The sequence below is a fragment of the Hippopotamus amphibius genome, chromosome 6 (assembly GCF_030028045.1).
Source record: "Hippopotamus amphibius kiboko isolate mHipAmp2 chromosome 6, mHipAmp2.hap2, whole genome shotgun sequence".
NCBI classification, from domain to species: domain Eukaryota; kingdom Metazoa; phylum Chordata; class Mammalia; order Artiodactyla; family Hippopotamidae; genus Hippopotamus; species Hippopotamus amphibius.
In genome coordinates this window covers 81483946-81504962 of record NC_080191.1, presented here as the reverse complement: position 1 = coordinate 81504962, position 21017 = coordinate 81483946, and the positions used below count along the sequence as shown (strand labels likewise).

Here is a 21017-nt window from a genome sequence, read left to right as displayed (position 1 = left end):
AAGGTTGAAGCCAGATTGCAAATACATGTTTTCAAATGATCGATGAGAATCTTTCACTCTAATAGGAACATAGATGAGGTGTCAAGAATTTGTTCGTAACTAGCGAAGACTCATCAGCTCTTCTAAAATTGCTCTGATCTGGTCAGCCAAGAGAGGAGCCACCCATGACTTGTCAGTTTCTGAGGGGGGTGTGCAACCCGGGGCGAGTGCTGAGGTTTTCCAGTTTTCTCACCCTGTGTTCCTCCTATTCCAGGAGGTGTGCACATTCTCTCACCGGCATCAAAAATGCATTCTCAGCTCTGCATCCTTCTTAAACCTCACGTCAAACTTCAGACGAGAATACTCCACAAATAGAGAAGAAGAAGCATGTGTTTTCCATTGTGGGTTTTTGTTAAATCCACAAGCTGTTTAATCACCACCAGTCCCTAACTTTGCTGGTGGCACCTGTGCTATTTTAGCAAAGGTGATGAGGCTTTGCAAGTCACCATGAAGACACTCTTGACAACCAGGTCTGTGACACGTGACAGTACAGGACGCTGCTGGGGAATGCTTGTGATCAGTTAGCACAGATTTTTGAATCAGCTAATATACTCCCTGGAATATTCTTTTTGTTGTTTCTGTTTTGAAGATAATTGCTTGTGACCACATTTTGCCTTGAGGCTGCATTAAACCAGTGTGTTCAATGAAAGTGCACTTACTTTGCAGCATTTAATTTTTAACCTTTTATTTGAATATAATTTAAACCAAATCTCCTATTCATTGCTGAGACCAAAACTATTCAAGAGCAACCAACATGTATGGGCACTTTGTTTACTTATTTGTTTCACACTTTAAAGTTTATGCAGGATTTATACTCCTAGGAAAATAAAATTCCCAAATTTAGTTACCATATTAGTGCTCACAAAATCCTAGGAAGCAAAGTTACCCATTTGTAGACTTGCTCAGATCCAGAAGTTCTTGCTTGGATTTTACTAGTCTTATCTCTTTAGAAGAAAACCAAACAGAATGAACAGAAGAACCTACTAAATCCTGAATATAAAACAATATTAAACATTAGAAGAACCCTTCTCCCAGTGGTGGAAACAATATGACCCCAGAACTTTCCTGACCCCTAAGTCAGCCAAGTGAGGTATCTGCCTGCCCCTTTAGTGAAGACATCTGGTAGACTGTATACAATGGAGCTACTTTATATCTCTATGAAGAGCTGAAAGCAAGAAAATGAGATTGGCCAGTGCATCCAGGCAGCCCTGGGGTTCCTTAGTCACTGGCTAGTAGCACCGTCTGTGAGGACAGGAGGATAAAGGACTCTCCTTATATGATTCTATAACTAGTTTCAAAGAGTTTCAAAGTCTGGATACAGTATACACAAACGCAGACTTGTATTACTGAATCATGATTACGTGTTAACAGGAAAATAACATTAATGAATCATCCAACAAGTGATCCCCACGTCTTCGGCAGTGATCCAAATTATCAAGCTCTACAGGTCTAGTTATCTGCCAAATTCGCTCCATGATTAGTACCACCCCTTCACTGGTCTCTAAAAGGCTCGAGAAGCCTGCCTTGGGAGAGATTCAGTGACCTGAGGCTCTGGGTCATTTCCAGGACAAGCCCCAGGACCGCTGCTTTTCAGGCAGATAGATGCTGCATTTCTCATGGGGCGGGGCAGGGAGGGTAGTGCTGGTAAGAATCAGGGGATTGAATTTGCTGAACAGGGAAAGAGGTGGATATGGAATACACGTCAGTAAAGGAAATGGACACATGCACCGACATAAAGTAAGGGGGCAGGGGCACATCAAACCAAAAGCATGAGATCTAGGAACATAAAGGAGCCATTTCTGACCCCTGAGAAACTTGATCATCTATCCCTAGAGGTGGGGTGCAGAGCGGGAAAAGTCTGGGCTGCACACTCCTCTCCTGCTTGTCTGCCTGGCCTCCAGCACGGAGCCTGGCACGTCATAGGCACCCAGTGAGTGTGTGGTGAGTGAATGATTTGGTCCCTCTCACCAGCCTCATACAGGGAAGCAGCCACACTGAGCTCCTCAGGGGTCCCAGGCTCTGGGAACATGGCTCCTGAGTCCTGTTAGAGTTCCTAGCGTGGGCACTGTTCTTTCTACTAGGACACTGGAGAGGGAAGGACGGGACCAGGTGGTCCCTGGAGGCTTCTTCAGCTCCACCAGCTCCCTCCCAGCAAAGTCAGGGCCCTCACATGCAGGTAGTTGGAGCTCGATAAATATCTATTGAAAGAATGAATGGACCAGTCACCCGGCACTTCCTCTCCTTTCCAAGGCAGTCCTTGAGAAGCTAATGTGACTTGTTATCTGGCTGTTGCGTGGAACTGCAGGTCTTACTCTGGAAGAGGGGGCAGGAAGCACTGGGTTCTGACTGGGGACCTGACACCCTCCCCCTGCCCCTGCCACGGTCACATTGCCTCGTGGGCATGATTTGTGTGACTCAGAAAACGACACAAACCCGCCGTCACTTCTTCTCGTGGAGGCAGGGCATGCGGAGGTCGTTCTACCCCCCACCCCCACCCTAGTCCTCCTCCTGTCAGTCGTTCTCAACCTGGGCTGCAGGTTCGAATCACCTGAGGAGGTTTATAAAGTCTCTGGACCGATTAAATGGTGTTTCTCGAGGTGGGACCCCGGCTACCTAGCTGATTGCAAGGAGCAGCGGGGCTTGGGGATGCTGCTGTCTTTACAGCCCATCAAACTGCCTCTGGGGTTCACAGTCGGCTGAGCCCTCCGCCCACATGAGGTTTGGCTGTTGGCCACTCGTCTGTCTGTCTGGTGGTGGCACAGTCAATACCACTTCTGTTTTCTAGTTGTTCTTATCTCTGCATATTCATATGCAGGGTTTTTACCCTGACTTAGACGCCTGGGTCGAGGCTTTTGCAAGATTCTGTAACTCATGGCAGCACAACAAATGCACCTACACTTCCTTATAAGTGCACATGTGTTGTGTGTATATATAGCTATATTCCACCCGGGGTTTAACTTTGCTTTGGTTATTTCTTCATGCTCACAAAATTGCTTGAGCAGATTTCTTCAGTTTCAAGCCAGTTGCCAGTTTAGATTTGTGATGAATCTCTTGCCCCCTCTAGTGGTTGCACAGGGGTATGTCCGCTTCGAGCGTAGGTTTCCTCCTGGACGCCTAGCTGCTTAGGTACCCACAGCAACAAAGGAGATGCTTCAGGGTCTTTTGCTCTTTGCTGCTGTATTAGCTCAAGGGGTGCAGTTTGCCCTCACAAGGATAAGTGTAACCTACTCCCCCGCCTTCCATCCTCCTCCAAAGGACCTTCCAGGAGGACCTTCCAGCAACAGTAAGAACAAGCCATTCAAGGGCAGACAGCAGTATCAAGCAGTATCAGCAGTATTTCATCTTGTGGAACTGAAAATCACAGCCACAGAAAGACAGAGAAAATGAAAAGGCTGGGGACTTTGTACCAGATGAAGGGACAGGATAAAACCCCAGAAAAACAACTAAATGAAGAGATAGGCACCCTTCTGGAAAAAGAATTCAGAATAATGATAGTGAAGATGATCCAGGACTTTGAAAAAAGACTGGATGCAAAGATCGAAAAGTTTACCAAAGACCTAGAAGAATTAAAGAGCAAACAAACGGAGATATGCAACCCAATAACTGAAATGAAAAATACACTAGAAGGAACCAATAGCAGATTAACTGAGGCAGAAGGGCTAATAAGTGACCTGGAAGACAGAATGGTGATAATCATGGATGCAGAAAAGAATAAGGAAAAAAGAATGAAAAGAACTGAAGACAGCCTGAGATACCTCTGGGACAATGTTAAACACACCAACATTCGCATTATAGGGTTCCCAGAAGGAGACGAGAGAGATAAAGGACCCGAGAAAATATTGGAAGAGATTATAGTTGAAAACTTCCCTAACATGGGAAAGGAAATAGCTACCCAAGTCAAGGAAGCGCAGAGAGTCCCAGGCAGGATAAGCCCAAGGAGAAACACGCCAAGACATACAGTAGTCAAACTGACAAAAATTAAAGACAGAGAAATGTTATAAAAGCAACAAGAGAAAAACGACAAATAACATACAAGGGAACTCCCATAAGGGTAACAGCTGATTTCTCAGCAGAAACTCTGCAAGCCAGAAGGGAGTGGCACAATATATTTCAAGTGATGGAAGGGAAGAATCTACAACCAAGAACACTCTACCCAGCAAGGATCTCATTCAGATTCGACAGAGAAATCAAAAGCTTTCAGACAAGCAACAGCTAAGATTCAGCACCACCAAACCAGCCCTACAACAAATGCTAAAGGAACTGCTCTAAGCAGGAAACATAAGAGAAGACAAGGACCTACAGAAACAACAAAACAATTAAGAAAATGGTAATAGGAACATACATATCGATAATTACCTTGAATGTAAATGGACTAAATGCACCAACCAAAAGACACAGACTGGCTGAATGGATACAAAAACAAGATCCATATATATGCTGTCTCCAAGAGACCCACTTCAGACCTAGGCACACATACAGACTGAAAGTGAGGGGATGGAAAAAGATATTCCATGCAAATGGAAATCAAAAGTAAGCTGGAGTAGCAATACTCATATCAGATAAAATAGACTTTAAAATAAAAAATGTTACAAGAGACAAGAAAGGACATGACATAAAGATCAAGGGATCCATCCAAGAAGAGGAGATAACAATTATAAATATATATGCACCCAATATAGGAGCACCTCAATACATAAGGCAAATGCTAACAACTATGAAAGAGGAAATCGACAGTAACACAATCATAGTGGGGGACTTTAACACCCCACTTACACCAATGGATAGATCATCCAGACAGAAAATTAATAAGGAAACACAGGCTTTAAATGACACAATAAATCAGCTGGATTTAATAGATATCTATAGGACATTACATCCAAAAACAGCAGATTACACATTCTTCTCAAGTGCACGTGGGACATTCTCCTGGATAGATCACATTTTGGGTCATAAATCAAGCCTTGGTAAATTCAAGAAAATTGAAATTGTATCAAGCATCTTTTCTGACCACAATGCTATGAGATTAGAAATCAATTACAGGAAAAAAACTGTAAAAGACACAAACACATGGAGGCTAAACAATACACTACTAAATAACCAACAGATCACTGAAGAAATCAAAGAGGAAATCAAAAAATACCTAGAGACAAATGACAATGAAAACACAACGATCCAAAACCTATGGAATGCAGCAAAGACAGTTCTAAGAGGGAAGTTTATAGCAATACAATCCTACCTCAAGAAACAAGAAACATCCCCAATAAACAACCTAACCTTACAGCTAAAGAAACTAGAGAAAGGAGAGCAAACAAAACCCAAAGTGAGTAGACGGAGAGAAATCATAAAGATCAGAGCAGAAGTACATGAAATAGAGACAAAGAAAACAATAGCAAAAATCAATAAAACTAAAAGCTGGTTCTTTAAGAAGATAAATAAAATTGATAAACGTCTAGCAAGAATCATCAAGAAAAAGAGGGAGAGGACTCAAATCAATAAAATTAGAAATGAAACAGGAGAAGTTACAATGGACACCGCAGAAATAAAAAGCACCATAAGAGATTACTACAAGCAACTATATGCCAATAAATTGGGTAACCTGGATGAAATGGACAGATTCTCAGAAAAGTATAACCTTCCAAGACTGAATCAGAAAGAAATAGAAAATATGAACAGACCAATCATGAGTAATGAAATTGAAACTGTGATTAAAAATCTCCCAACACACAAAAGTCCAAGACCAGATGGATTCGCAGGTGAATTTTATCAAACATTTAGAGAAGAGCTAACACCCATCCTTCTCAAACTCTTCCAAAAAATTGCAGAGGAAGGAACAATACCAAACTCATTTTATGAGGCCACCATCACCCTGATACCAAAACCAGACAAAGATACTACAAAAAAAGAAAACTACAGACCAATATCACTGATGAATTTAGATGCAAAAATCCTCAACAAAATACTAGCCAACAGAATATAACAACACATTAAAAGGATCATACACCATGATCAAGTGGGGTTTATCCCTGGAATGCAAGGATTCTTCAATATACACAAATCAATCAATGTGATACACCACATTAACAAACTGAAGGATAAAAACCACATGAGCATTTCAATAGATGCAGAAAAAGCTTTTGACAAAATTCAACAGCCATTTATGATAAAAACTCTCCAGAAGGTGGGCATAGAGGGAACCTACCTCAGCATAATAAAGGCTGTATATGACAAACCCACAGCAAACATCATTCTCAATGGTGAAAAACTGGAATCATTCCCTCTAAGATCAGGAACAAGACAAGGATGTCTGCTCTCGCCACTACCATTCAACATAGTTTTGGAAGTCCTTGCCACAGCAATCAGAGAAGAAAAAAAAATAAAAGGAATCCAAAATGGAAAAGAAGTGAAACTGTCACTGTTTGCAGATGACATGATACTATACACAGAAAATCCTAGAGATGCCACCAGAAAACTACTGGAATTAATCACAGAATTTGGCAGAGTTGTGGGATACAAAATTAACACACAGAAATCTGTTGCATTTCTATACACCAACAATGAAAGATCAGAAAGAGAAATTAAGGAAACAATCCCATTCACCACTGCAACAAAAAGAATAAAATACCTAGGAATAAACCTAACCAAGGAGGTAAAAGACCTGTACTCAGAAAACTATAAGATGCTAATGAAAGAAATCAAAGAAGACATAAACAGATGGAGGGACATACCATGTTCTTGGATTGGAAGAATCAACATAGTGAAAATGACTATGCCACTCGAAGCAATTTACAGATTCAATGCAATCCCCATCAAATTACCAATGGCATTTTTCACAGAAGTAGAACAAGAAACTTTACAATTTGTATGGAAACGCAAAAGACCCCGAATAGCCAAAGCAATCTTGAGAAGGAAAGACGGAGTTGGGGGAATCAGGCTTCCTGACTTCAGGCTATACTATAAGGCTACAGTGATCAAGACAGTATGGTACTGGCACTAAAACAGAAATATAGATCAATGGAACAGGATAGAAAGCCCAGAGATAAACTATGGTCAACTAATCTATGACAGAGGAGGCAAGGATATACAATGGAGAAAAGGCAGCCTCTTCAATAAGTGGTGCTGGGAAAACTGGACAGCTACATGTAAAAGAGTGAAATTAGAACACTCCCTAACACCATACACAAAAATAAACTCAAAATGGATTAAAGACCAAATGTAAGGCCAGACACTATAAAACTCCTGGAGGAAAACATAGGAAGAACACTCTTCAACGTAAATAACAGCAAGATCTTTTTTAATCCACCCCCTAGAATAATGGAAATAAAAACAAAAATAAATAAGTGGGACCTAATGAAATTTCAAAGCTTCTGCACAGCAAAGGAAACTGTAAGCAAGATGAAAAGACAACCCTCAGAATGGGAGAAAATATTTGCAAATGAATCAACAGACAAAGGATTAATCTCCAAAATATATAAACAGTTCATCCAGCTCAATATCAAAAAAAATAAACAACCCAGTAAAAAAATGGGCAGAAGACCTAAATAGGCATTTCTCCAAAGAAGACAGACAGATGGCCAAGAAGCACATGAAAAGCTGCTCAACATCACTAATTATTAGAGAAATGCAAATCAAAACTACAATGAGGTATCACTTCACACCGGTCAGAGTGGGCATCATCAGAAAATCTACAAACAGTAAATGCTGGAGAGGGTGTGAAGAAAAAGGAACGCTCTTGCATTGCTGGTGGGAATGTAAATTGATACAGCCACTATGGAGAACAGTATGGAGGTTCCTTGCAAAACTAAAACTAGAACTACCATATGACCCAGCAATCCCACTACTGGGCATATACCCAGAGAACACCAGAATTCAAAAAGACACATGCACTCCCATGTTCCTTGCAGCACTATTTACAATAGCCAGGACATGGAAGCAACCTAAATGTCCATCAACAAATGAATGGATAAAGAAGATGTGGTACATACATACAATGGAATATTACTCAGCTGTAAAAAGCAATGAAACTGGGACATTTGTAGAGACATGGATGGACCTAGAGACAGTCATACAGAGTGAAGTGAGTCAGAAAGAGAAAAACAAATATTGTATATTAACACATATAAGTGGACTATAGAAAAATCATACAAATCAACCGGTTTGCAAGGCAGAAATAGACACAGATGTAGAGAACAAACATATGGACACCAAAGGGGAAAGCAGGGAGGGGGGAGCGAATTGGGAGACTGGTATACCAAATTGTACACTCTAAATATATGCAGTTTATTGTAAAAAATAAATAAATAAAAAGTTAAAAAAAAAGAAAGCTGGAGTAACAATACTCATATCAGATAAAATGGACTTTAAAATAAAAAATGTTACAAGAGACAAGAAAGGACATTATATAAAGATCAAGGGATCCATCCAAGAGAGGAGATAACAATTATAAATATATATGCACCCAATATAGGAGCACCTCAATACATAAGGCAAATGCTAACAACTATGAAAGAGGAAATGCAAGGCAGAAATAGAGACACAGATGTAGAGAACAAACACATGGACACCAAGTGGGGAAGGTGGGGAGAGTTGGGGGGGAATGAATTGAGAGATTGGGATACCAAATTGTACACTCTAAATATATGCTGTTTATTGTCTGTTAAAAAAAAAATGATAGTGCAGCCATAATGTGAAATACAAAGCCAGCCATTTAAAAGAATGAGACAGAGTCGTATTTGAGATCAAAAGATCTCCAGGACATCTCCAGGGGATAAAAGCACAAGTCAGATTAAGATGTAACTATTACCCCATTGATTTACAACAAAACAAAATTGTATGTTTAGGCATATATAGAGTATGTATGCATATAAATGCTTGAAAAGATTTAAAAAAAAAAAGCCATTCAAGTGGCAAAGTTTTATCAAGTGCCTACTATGTGCCAGGCATGAGAGTGAAAAGAGCCCTTTCATATCAAAGTATCTCTTGTGTTGTTATTTTGTGTTAAAATAGTAACATCGTAATATTAAGACAATAGTAAACATTGTGACTAAGAGCTCAGCACTGGAGCCACACTGATTCAGAGTCCATACTTACAAGCTGTTTTTCTTCAGGTGAGTTACTTAACCTCTCTCGGCCTCAGTTTCCTTATCTGCAAAATGGAGCTGACAAGAGTCCCCATCTCATATATTTACTAACAAAGTACTGCCTGGCAGTATTGTCATTTTAATCGTTAAATGTATTTTAAAGGTCTTAATCTTACTTGAGAATGATTTGCTCAAACACTCCTTTCTCCCAGGCAATACATAGATCATATTAAACTTCTTTTGTAAAAGTCCATTAAAGTTTTCTGCCTCTTTTCCCCAGGGCAGTTCACAGGCTTTCCTTTATTCCTGGCCTCAAGGCATTTTCTTGTGTCTAGACCGGAGGTCAGCAAGCCTCAGGGTGAGGCCAAAGCCGACCCAATGCTTGTGTTTAAAGTTTTATTGGAACATGTCTACATTCGTTTGGGTATATACTGTCTATAGTTGCTCTGATGCTACAATGCAGGCTTGAGCGGTTTCTGCAGAGATCATATGACCCGTAAAGCATAAAATACTGTCTGGCCCTTTACAGAAAGAACTTTCCACCCCTTGTCTAGACTTTGAGTCCCTCTGGATTTACATCGAGCTGCATTAGGAGGGCCGAGATACGTAACATTCAGGATGGCCTATGTGAACCAAGCTTCCTCCCAACTTGGGGCTCCCCACCCCCAGCTCTCGCCTTTTCCCTTCACCTTGTAGTCAGAAGTCGTAGCACCTGAAATGGAATAGTCCTGGAGAGAAAAAAAGAAAATCAAAAAATTAAAAGGCCTTTCAAATTCATAGTCTAACAGCCACTTTGGACATTTTCCTCAGTTTTCATCACCTTCATGTCTTTCCTGAAATCTAGAAGTACTGAACTCTGGGCTTCATTTCTCCCTGCAAATAACCAGGAAATGGCCTACTCATTCCTTTGGTTCCCAGAAGCTACGTGGTAGCTGAAAAATCTACACAGTAAAGCAAACCCATGACCAGTGTGTGTATCCTCAACTGGGGTAAAGTAAGCAGAGAACCCCTAGAATTGGTGACAAAGAGGGAACCCTTACAATTATTGGGGGTGGGGAACCCACACTGACCCAGGCCTGATTCCTGGGAGGGGCATTGGAGGGAAGGAAGTGGGCCAGTTCAAGAGCAGAGTGCACTGGAACCCCTGGGAAGGCAGAACTGGCAGTGAGATGAATAGACTAACGTGGCCTCGGGTTGACTTATGTGAGGGTCAGAGGACGCACAGAGGAGGCAGGAGGAGGTCAGAGGACAGCCAGACATTCCCTTGTACCTTTACAAGGGTGGCTCTCCAGCAGGCGCTAGCTTAGTAGGGCCTTGGTATCAGCAACACCTACCTCGTACTAGCTGTGTGACCTTGAATGGGTTACCGGACCTCCTGAGCCTTCACTTGACCCAAATATCAAAGGTGGAAAATTCTAAATGGTTTCTCCTTGACATAATGGAGGTAAAGGGCTCAGCGCAGGGCCAGCCATCCAGCAAGGGCACAAGGACAGGAGAGCCACCCCATGTGAGGCTGCAGGGGGTGAGGGCTTCACACCCCACCATCCAGCTCCGTGTCTGGGAGATGGACACTGGGCACTCAGGCCAAGCTCATCACGTGGTAGAGACAGAAGCCATTCTAGACGTCTAGGGGTTACCAGGGAAGTGAGGGGGGCTTAGCTTAGTCTCCCAGGTTTTCCACTCTTTGCCTTCTCATTTCAACCATGAAAATCAAGTCCAGTCCCTGAAAAAGAGGGTGGGGATTGGATGGAGGGAGGGAAGCTGAGGAAACTGGATGGTATAAACATCTCAAATCACCCAGCCCTGATGACCGGGATCTTGACTCAAAAGGGTCATCGTACAATGGCCAAGAAGGCCGAGGAGCGCACCTCCCACCCACGCCCCCTTGGGGGAGGCCTGGCACACAGGATTTTTGGAAGCATCTATAACAATCTCTTAGGAACAGAAAACTAAGGTTTTACTCTATTTAGACTTTAACCACATGTGTTCATCCTATTTTCTTGATGGTCCTATGATATGTAAAACTCATTCAGCAAACTGAATTACTCCCTCACCAGGATCTCCCCTCCTCACTCTGGACAGTTTCATTTTGCTATTAGCTCTCTCTTTACATTTAGTAATTATTGGGTTATGGTGTCATTTGTTGCTTGACTTTCAATGTTTTTTCCTGTCTCCTTACTTCCCCTTATCTTCTCCTTATAAGATATCACAAATGATATCTTATAATTTGTGATTTAATTGTTCTGTGAAATCCTAATTATATTAGTAATTTAAGGGAAAAGAGTATTATATTTTCATGATTTTCAAAAGTAGTTCTATTTAAAGGATTCTTTTCTGAATCAAGCAGCGTCCTAATAATGAATACACATTTATTTTACTTTAGAAAGTCTTTTGTATTCATGAAAGAGAGTCAAAGGCTTATGGTCTCCCTGAATGTACCCTAAAGAACTCAGATCTATTCTGTTCAGAAGATCTCAGGCATCTGCCTTGTCACAGAACAACAAAAACAGCTTTGTACAACCAGAGAGGATCTGGTCCCCATCCTTTTCTTCAGGAGCATGAACTGAATCTCTGATCCCAGGGATCGTATGAGATGCTGGGATGACAACACAGCCTCTGACATCAGTGAATCTCCTCAAGAGGTCCATGTTTGAGTTGAACTTGGAACCATTAGCATTTGGGGTAGTGTGAAAAGACAGAACTCTGAAAAATGAGCACTTTGATGACAAGAGAATCCAGAAGGGCTGATGTGGGGCTGCAGGCAGAGGATGGGGGGGGGGGGGTGTACTCTGCCGGCACCCCCTTCCCTAGCCAGGCAGAGTCTCCAGACAAACAGACATAACCCTGCATTCAAGGACCTCCTACAGGCTGGTGAAGGCTGGTATATAAGCAAGTAATTACAGTGTGGTGTGTTAGTTACTAAAATAAAGGTTAATAGAGAAGTAACTGACTACTTTGAGAGAATCGCGGAAACTTCCATTAAAAAAATAACATTAGGACTGAGTCTTACAAATCTTGTAGGATTTCAGGAAGAGGAAATAGCATACATGAGTAATTGCAGCATATTATTGAGTGGTGTGTTTGTGGTCCTGCAAATATTTTGTTGTTGCTGGTCCTCGAGTTCCAAGGAGGAAGTGGACAAGGATGAGGTGAGAGAGGTGGGCAGAGGCCAAGCCATCTACAGCCTCATAGGATGTGCTGAGGAATGTGATGTTTACCCAGTAGGCCAGGGAAAACTGATGTGGTAGAGAAAGGGGTAAGAATATTAAGGACAGATGATTCAGGGATTATTTGGGGATTCCCTGGCAATCCAATGGTTAGGACTCTGAGCTTCTACTCATGGGGTGCAGGTTCAATCCCTGCTCCGGGAACTAAGATCCCGCATGCCGTGTAAGACGGCCAAAATAAATAAATAAATATTAAAGAAAAAAAAGACCTCTGGCTCTAAAAAGTTTGGATATCCAGCTCAGTAGATAAGTGTGTTATGTTTGAAAAACAAAACAAACAAACAGACAAACCCTTGGGTAGCTAATTGAGCAGTATTCTGCAGAAATAATTTATGAAAATTTTCATAAATTTCTATACTAATATACATTTCCCTAGAGAGAATGAGTTTTGTAGCACACCTGTGTCTCAAAAATGCATATAGTTACATAAAAAACCATTTTAACAACTTTCATATTTTTATAGGGATGCATTCACTGGGTGTTAATCTTGGACTTCCTGGGAAAAGGTAGAATTGCATTTTGACTGACTTTAATTCAGGGTTTCAATGGGCACTAAAAAGGTGCAAGACTTACTATTTAGTCTCTTTTTTAATGTGTTTTTCTACTCTCAGGGTGTGCCTCAGAGGAGTTACTCTTAAATTGTCCGTGTAACCTTGGACTTTCATGTTGCATTTCTGCAGGAGTCTAAAATAATGTGATGCGTGACTTTTTTCCCCCAGAGTTTCCTCTGTATACTAGTGAGCTATTTGGGTGACGTGTTTTAGTGAAGTTATGAAGATTAATATGTAATATGTTGCTCTTACAGAATTATGAAGTTTCATGTTGCAAAACGGAAGTTTAAGGAAACATTACGCCCATATGACGTAAAAGACGTCATCGAACAGTATTCTGCTGGTCACCTGGACATGCTGTGCAGAATTAAAAGCCTGCAGACACGGTGAGCAATGCGGGGGTTGCTTGTTCTCAAGGAACAGGCACAGAGGAACCTCCCTAGGAGGAACCTCTCCCTAGTAGAGAAAACTCTTGAATTCCATGTTTCTAACTCTTTTTTTAGTGGACAACTGGACTTTTTCATTAAAATGTAGATTTTATTTAAAATGTAAATCAGCCACTAAAAGCCTCCCGGTATTGACAGTGTCTCCGTGTCTCATCTGTGCAAATGGGGTGTTGGCGGTGGCTGCACAGGATTGCCTTGAGGGTTGTGAGTCAGTGCACGGGCACCGAGTGCTCAGGGGGTGTAATGGTTGGTGCTGCTGTCGTTTTGTTGTTGCCTGAATCCTAACCATCCTTCAGAAATAAGCTAGTCTTTCTCTTCGTTAAACTTGACCCACCATCCAGCCCACAAAGAGAGACCTTTCCCTTCTCTGACCCCTGCAGCGAGTAGAGTCCACTGCAGGGCGTAAAAGTACTCCTTACCTTGCGATACTGTGCTGGAGAGTCAGACTGAGAAACGAGGGTTGGCTCTTGTGTTCCTTCCAGGTGGCAAGTTTGTTCCTCTGGCCTGGACCAAGCCTGGCCCCTCCCTTCATCCCTGCCCTGCACAGGGCTGGATACACACTGTCTTTCCAGGGAGCATCTTCTTGACTGGTTGAAAGAAATGAGTTCAGTATGTTATATCAGTGCATGTTTGTCATCTATCAGCCAAAATATTTAGTCAGTTTCATTTTTTAAGAGTCTAGCTTCACTATCAGGCCCAAACTACCAGAGTTTGATTGAACAGCTCTTAAAACACAAGGACTGAGTCTTCAGCATTTGTTTATGCCCAGAGCACACTTAGTCCAGCGTGAGGCATATACTAGGCCCTTCGTAAAACACCTGTTGATTTCTATAACATTAGTTACAGAAATCACAATTTTTTCATTCATTCATTCATTCATTCACTCAGTAGGTAGGTATTGAACCTGTAACATGTGCCAGGCACCCTGCACATCCAGAGGTGAGCAAATGACCAGTCCTTGTAGAGGTGCAGTTGAACAGCTTAGCTGTCATCACTGCCTGTACACCTGGGCGCACAAAGTAAACTGGAAAGTTGAGTCAGTATTCCTGATAATTCAGTTCTAAAACACATAAAGAGGAAGAAACTAATTCCAAATTAAGCTGACTAAGTCTCTTTGGAAATTGTTTTAAATCACCTGTGATCCTGTTACATTCTCTGCCCAGGTGGCCAAGGTCTTCCAAGTCCTTTCATGGAACTACCTAAGGCTCCCAGTGTTTTTGTTTGTTTGTTTATTACAGATGTAATTGGTTTTATTTTATTTTTCTTCAGCGTGATAGGGTCACTGGTTAAAGTACACTATAAAATCTGCAATTTAAATTTCATTTCACGCTGCATTGTAGAAATAGTTCACATAAATAGTCCATTAATCATTTAAAACAAAGGTTAAATAAATCCTGTTATTTATTCCTATGATTATTTATGGTTTTCTGGTAAAGTTTTATCTTTCTGAGGGTGAAGGAATTAATGCTTTTGAAAGTAAAATGTCTTTAAACTAAATTGATAATTGCCAAAAATCAGTTGACCTGGAGAGAATGCCATAACATTACAAATAGCATTTTTTCATTTAACATATGTTCACTCAGTTGGTTTTTTTGTTTGTTTTTATTGAAGTCTAGCTGATTTACAATGTTGTGTTAGTTTCAGGTGTACAGCAAATGATTCAGTTATACATTCATACATATCTATTTTTTTTCTGATTCTTTTCCTCTATAGGTTATTACAAAATATTGAGTATAGTTCCATCCCAATGTTTCTATGAAGTTCAGCTGGTGCAGAATTTGCAGAACTAATCTGGAGTTTCTTGCTTATGTTGTGTATATATACTGTCCAACTAGAATTCCCAAGACAGAGACTATAACTTTCTCATCTGCTTATCTCCCACATGTCAGATGTATAATAAATGTTCATTGAACAATCTGTTCTGTTATTAACACGAAATAATCATAATTATGATTTTGTCATTTTTTTTAACCAAGTCTTTTTATTATTTTAAATTCTATTTATTTTTTGGCTGTGTTCGGTGGGCTTCTCTAGTTGCAGTAAGTGGAGGCTGCTCTTCATTGTGGTTCTCGGGCTTCTCATTGCGGTGGTTCTCTTGTTGCAGAGCATGGGCTGTAGCTGTGGTGCACGAGCTCAGTAGTTGGGGTGCACGGGCTTAGCTGCTCCACAACATGTGGGATCTTCTAGGACCAGGGATCAAACTTGTGCCCCCTGCATTGGCAGGTGGATTCTTAACGACTGTGCCACCAGGGAAGTCCCCAATTTTGTCATTTTTAAGTGGTTGAATTCAAGAAACGTCTGGTCAGAGGTGGAGACAGGAAAACTTTGTAGTTTAGGACGATTTTGCCTCCAGAAGATCAGCTATAAGTGATTTCATCATGGACTAGAATAATGAGAAAATTAACCTTGTGTAATTTTCATATGAAGAAAATAAGCACATCAACTGGAAGAAGTTCGTTTTCATTTCTTCTTACGTAAATAGAAATAATTGTATTTTTCTTTTCAAAACACTTCCTTCCAGCCTAGGGCAATCTCCACCTTCAGCACTCATAATCAGATCTCTTTCTCTGATAGTGTGGATCAAATTCTTGGAAAAGGGCAAATAACATCAGATAAGAAGAGCAGAGAGAAAATAACCGCAGAACACGAGACCACAGATGACCTCAGTATGCTCGGCCGGGTGGTCAAAGTTGAAAAACAGGTACAACTCAGCTAAACTGCTTAACTTTTTAGCCAGATTTTTTTCCAGTTTTATTGAGATATAATTAGCATATATCCCTGTGTAAGTTTAAGGCACACAACATAATGGTCTGACCTATCTATACAGTGAATGGTGGCCACAGCAAGCCTAGTTAACATCCACCATCTCACAGAGACACAGTAAAAAGGAAAGCAAAAAAAAAGAAAAAACAGATATGTTTTCCTTGTGATGAGAACTCAGAATCTACTCTGTTAACACCTTTCCTGTATACCATACAGCAGTATTAACTACAGTCACACATGGTACATCCCCTCTGCACTTGTTTGTCTATAACTAGAAATTTGTACCTTTCAACCACCTGCCTCCAATTTCCTCTCCCTCCACCCCCTGCCTCTGGCAACCACGAATCTGATCTTTTTTTCCTATGTGTTTGTGGGGGTTTTGGGGTTTTGTTTCAGATTCCACGTGAATGGGATCATAAAGCATCTGTCTTTGTCTAATTTATGTGACAGCGTTATGCCCTCAAGGTCCATCCCTGTTATTGCAAATGGCAGGATTTCCTCATTTTCTATAACTGAATAATATTCCATCATATATACATATACACCACAACTTATTTGTCCATTGATCTGCAATGGACACTTGTCTCTGAGTCTTGGCTATTGTTAACGGTGCTTCTGTGAACGTGGGGGTGCAGACATCTTTCTGAGTTCATTTTTGTTTCCTCTGGGTATATTCCCAACAATGGAATTGCTGGATCATATGGTGGTTCTATTTTTAATTTCCCGAGGAACCTCCATACTGTTCTCCAGAGTGGCTGCACCAGTTTACATTCCCACCAACAGTGCAGGAGGGTTCCCTTTTCTCCATATCCACAGCAGCATTTATCTCTTGTCTTTTTGATGATGGTCATTCTAGCAGAAGTTTCGTAGCCAGAATTTTTTAATCAAAATTAATTATAGGCAGTTGGATGTATTTTAGGGATTAATAGATTTTAAAAGGAATAAAATCAAGAAAGAGCAAGCTAAATTTTCTTTATGCATAGACAGTGTTCTCTAAGACACTTTGATTTCCATATAAGGAATAGAAAATTTCCTCTCAATTAATATTCAAACTGCAAACAGCTTGATTTCCAACAGTAGAGTAACAAAGATGTAATTTTTATTTGTGTTTTGGTTAATTTTCATTGTCTCTCTCTTAGGTCTTTCTCTAAAAACAAAAACATGCATTATAACTATGGTAGTGCACTGAATGTTTGTTGACCCTGAGAGTGTATCTTCTCATACAAAGACAATTTTTAGAAATCAAAATGCTCCCCCGATTTAATTATAAATATTCCAAGCATTTTATACCTTTATTTTAAAATTCAGAATCGCCTAGATTGATATCTATAGTCTTTTTTTTTTTTTAGTGGGGGTGGGGGGTGCTGCATCACACAGCTTGTGGGATGTTAGTTTCCTGACCAGAATGCAATCTGCTCCTCCTGCAGTAGAAACGCAGAGTCTTAACCACCGAACCCGCAGGGAAGTCTCAATATCTAGGGTCTTGATTTCTTACAGAATAAGTTCCCTGCTAGACAGCAGTAAAGTCCCAGAATGTCTTCAGGGAAGTGGCAGAGGAAGGGCCACCTGATTGGGCAGAGGAGTCTGGAAGCTGCACTTCTACAGCGCTTATATGGTTTTTGAAAATATCAGTTTCAAAGACTGGGGAGGCAGAAGGGCGCGCGTGGAAACCCGGCAGAGGCCAGAGCATCCCGCCCCTAAATTCTCCCTACCCACCCCCACAGCTGGACGGGGCGTCCTGAGCTGGTGCTGAATCAGGACTGTGTCTACTTGACCCCCTGGACTTCACTGTGCAGGCACAGCCTGACTTGTTTTTGAATTCTTATTAACAGGGGTACGTTATCTCTTCTTTCAGGTCCAGTCCATCGAGGCCAAGCTGGACTGCCTGCTGGACATCTACCAGCAGGTCCTGCGGAAAGGCTCCGCCTCGGCCCTCGCGCTGGCCTCCCTGCAGATCCCGCCTTTTGACTGTGAACAGACCTTGGACTATCAGAGCCCGGCAGAAAGCAGAGACCTCCCGGGCCCGGCTCCGCCCTGCGGCCGCCTGCCGCGCTCGGCCAGCGCGGGCCTGGCGCGGGGCCTGCAGCTCATCCTCGCGCCCGGCGAGTTTGGCGCTCAGACCTTGTACGCGCTGAGCCCCGCGGCGGCCCAGGGGCCCGGGAGCCCGGCGGAAGGCCCGGCGGGGGCGGGGCCGGGCGTGGGCGCGGCCCGGCCCGCGGCCCCTGCCACCCTCCAGATCCCGACCCCGCTGCCCGCCCTGGGGGCCCTGGCCCCCGGCCCCGCTGGCCCGCACGAAGGCTTCCCCGACGTCGCCGCCCGCCTAGCGGCCGCCAAGGACCCGGCCAAGGAGCGCGCGCTGCGCCAAAGCCTCGACCTGGGCGGCGCGGCCCTGCTGTCCGTCCGGCCCGCCGCGGCGCAGGACCGGGGCAAGTCTGTGTCAGTGCAGAACCTGATCCGGTCCACGGAGGACCTGGACGTGCAGCTGTCGGGGAGCGAGTCCAGCGGCTCCAGGGGCAGCCAGGATTTTTACCCCAAATGGAGGGAATCCAAATTGTTTATAACTGATGAAGAGACGGGTCCGGAGGAGGTCGGGTCGGACGCCTTGGACACGGGGCTGCCGGCCCGGGAACCCACCCTGGCGTCGGACTCTCTCAGGACTGGACGATCCCGATCATCTCAGAGCGCGGGTCCGGCGGCGGGAGGCGCGGATGCCCTCGGCCGGCCGCACGTCAGGCTGAAATGAGATCCTCATTCGCTTCCCTCGCCCCGCAGTCCCCTCAGCCATACATGTCGCTGCATGAACTCTTCGGAAAGCCCTTCTCAAAAGTTGAATGCACAAGAATCAGGAAGAACAGGAAAGGCAGTTTCTAAGCCTGTTATCTTTTAATTGCATGAAAATGCATGTTTAGGGGATGGCTGAACTTCCAAGGTACGACGACATCACCCCTCATTCAGGAAGGTACCTCGAGTTAAAAATCCTGAGAAACCAGCACTGCTAGTGCTGTGGGGGGTGTGGAAATGTCAAGATTAGAAGATTTGGCTCTTTATTTTGAAATGATAGGAGTAAACGCCTTCAAATTTCAGGCATTTCAGCTTTGTGATAAAACTCAAAATACGTTTTCAGAATTAGGCCATAATGTACACGTCAACACAATGACTGTCGGCTGCTAACACCGTGTGCAGTAAAGCAGACTTGGGGAATCATAGAAACAGCTGCCTGTTCAAGATGTACTTGCCAACCTGTTCCTCTTCAGTCATTTTATTATTAATGTAATTTGAATGTCAATTTGTGTGCTTTTGGTGACAACGCTGTGGCCAGCAGTTTTGCACATCATTTTCATGTTCTTTATGACGAGAATGTTCTTTGGTTAGAAAATGTGCAGATAATGAAATTCAGGGCCAGTGGGGCAAATAGGCTGACTCTTTGACACATTTGACTTCATGGAAACATATTCCCTGATGGCACCATCAGCTGCTACACAAGCAAACCAAGTCCTGAGCAGTGGACAGCCATCAGGGTTGGGCTGATCTGTAGGCGTTGGCGCTGCCCAGACCTGCAAGGCTGCCCACATCAAGGCAAGTGTGAGTGGCTCTTCCCACGGCTGACACGCACGCAGGATCCCGGGAGCAGACGTGTGAGTGAGACGGGATGGAGAAGGCTTGAAAAGAATCCAGACACGACACCGGGAAATAAGTGAAGCTCAAGAAAACGACTTCCCCCTCAAGGGCCATGAGAGGGAGGGAAAGAAACCAAAAGAAAAGAACTTGATTTTTTAGAAAATGCATATTGCTAGGGAATTCAACTACCTACACATCCCTTATTCTTATATATAAGCAGAGAATTTTGCAAGGTATTTATTTTTTAATATGCCCTGAATGTTTTTTGCTATTATGTACTACATTTTGCATATGAAAGGCTGAAACTAAACCACCTTTACTTTTTATACTGTAGTGAACATTTTCTATTTTTCCCAAGAATGTTGCCCCAAATCTGAAATTATTGGTTTGGTTTTCTGGTACAAACATTTATGGTTAGAAGCCAGGTAACACTGGCGGGGTCTGCAAATCAAAACAATAGTATAGCATGGCAGCAAAAAAACCAAGGGAAACCAAATGAGAAATATATCTACCAGAAAGCAAGCAAAGCTGACCACTTGGTAGAAACCAGCCTCCCTAGCCCAGACCGTCAGAACTTCAGCCAACGTAAGGGCACTCAAAGGGCCAGGAGAAGAGAGAGAGCACTTCGGTTAAACTCTCAACACACAAGGACTTAAAAAGGAAGAGTTTTTTCCTTGGCAGTAGTGCTGCCTCTGGGAAAACTTTCCCAGCAGCCACGAGGACTGAGCAGGGCCATCGACCAGCTGTCCAAGGGCCGGACGAGGCCCTGACACCCGCTAAGTCCTTCCCAAACTCTCTCCTCGACTGGCTTTCCCACCCCAGACTCCCCTTACATTTCTTCTTCACAGGCTTATGGACTCCCTGACATGAGTTCGCTTTTGGACTTCACCAGGCCTTCACCAGCCTCCATCCCCCACGTAAACCACCTCTCCACTCACCCAAAATGCACTTTCTCAACCTTTTAAGACCCTATCCTTTTTAATAAACACTGAAATTTGGAAAGCTTCCTCTTCTCACCCCACCTGGATCTTAGCACATTCCCCTGGAGTATGTCATTCCAAGTCTGCTTGGCTGATAGAGACACTCAGAAGAGAGTCTAAATTTTACACTCCAGTTAAAAAGATGTTCTCAAGCTTTTGAAGCCGTTATTTTCATTTTCAAAACATAGAATTTTAGTAAAGTATCAAACGCAATTTTTCATCTACCCATGTCTCCACTCAAAGTTGTGATCCATCCACCCAAGGAGGTTGTACCCAAGGACACACATACACACACACGCACACACGCACCTCCACT

The 21017-nt window shown here is 42.7% G+C and overlaps 1 protein-coding gene across 1 annotated transcript in view; it reads left to right on the top strand.

The window, feature by feature from the left end:
* The window catches only part of KCNQ5 (potassium voltage-gated channel subfamily Q member 5), a 535817-nt gene extending 516971 nt beyond the window's left edge, over positions 1-18846 (top strand). Inside the window, exons 11-13 of the mRNA XM_057738358.1 lie at positions 13149-13280; positions 15915-16041; positions 17959-18846. Coding sequence (XP_057594341.1) covers positions 13149-13280; positions 15915-16041; positions 17959-18846 — 1147 coding nt within the window. The remainder of the gene's footprint in view (positions 1-13148; positions 13281-15914; positions 16042-17958) is intronic.
* The last annotated feature ends 2171 nt before the right edge of the window (positions 18847-21017 follow it).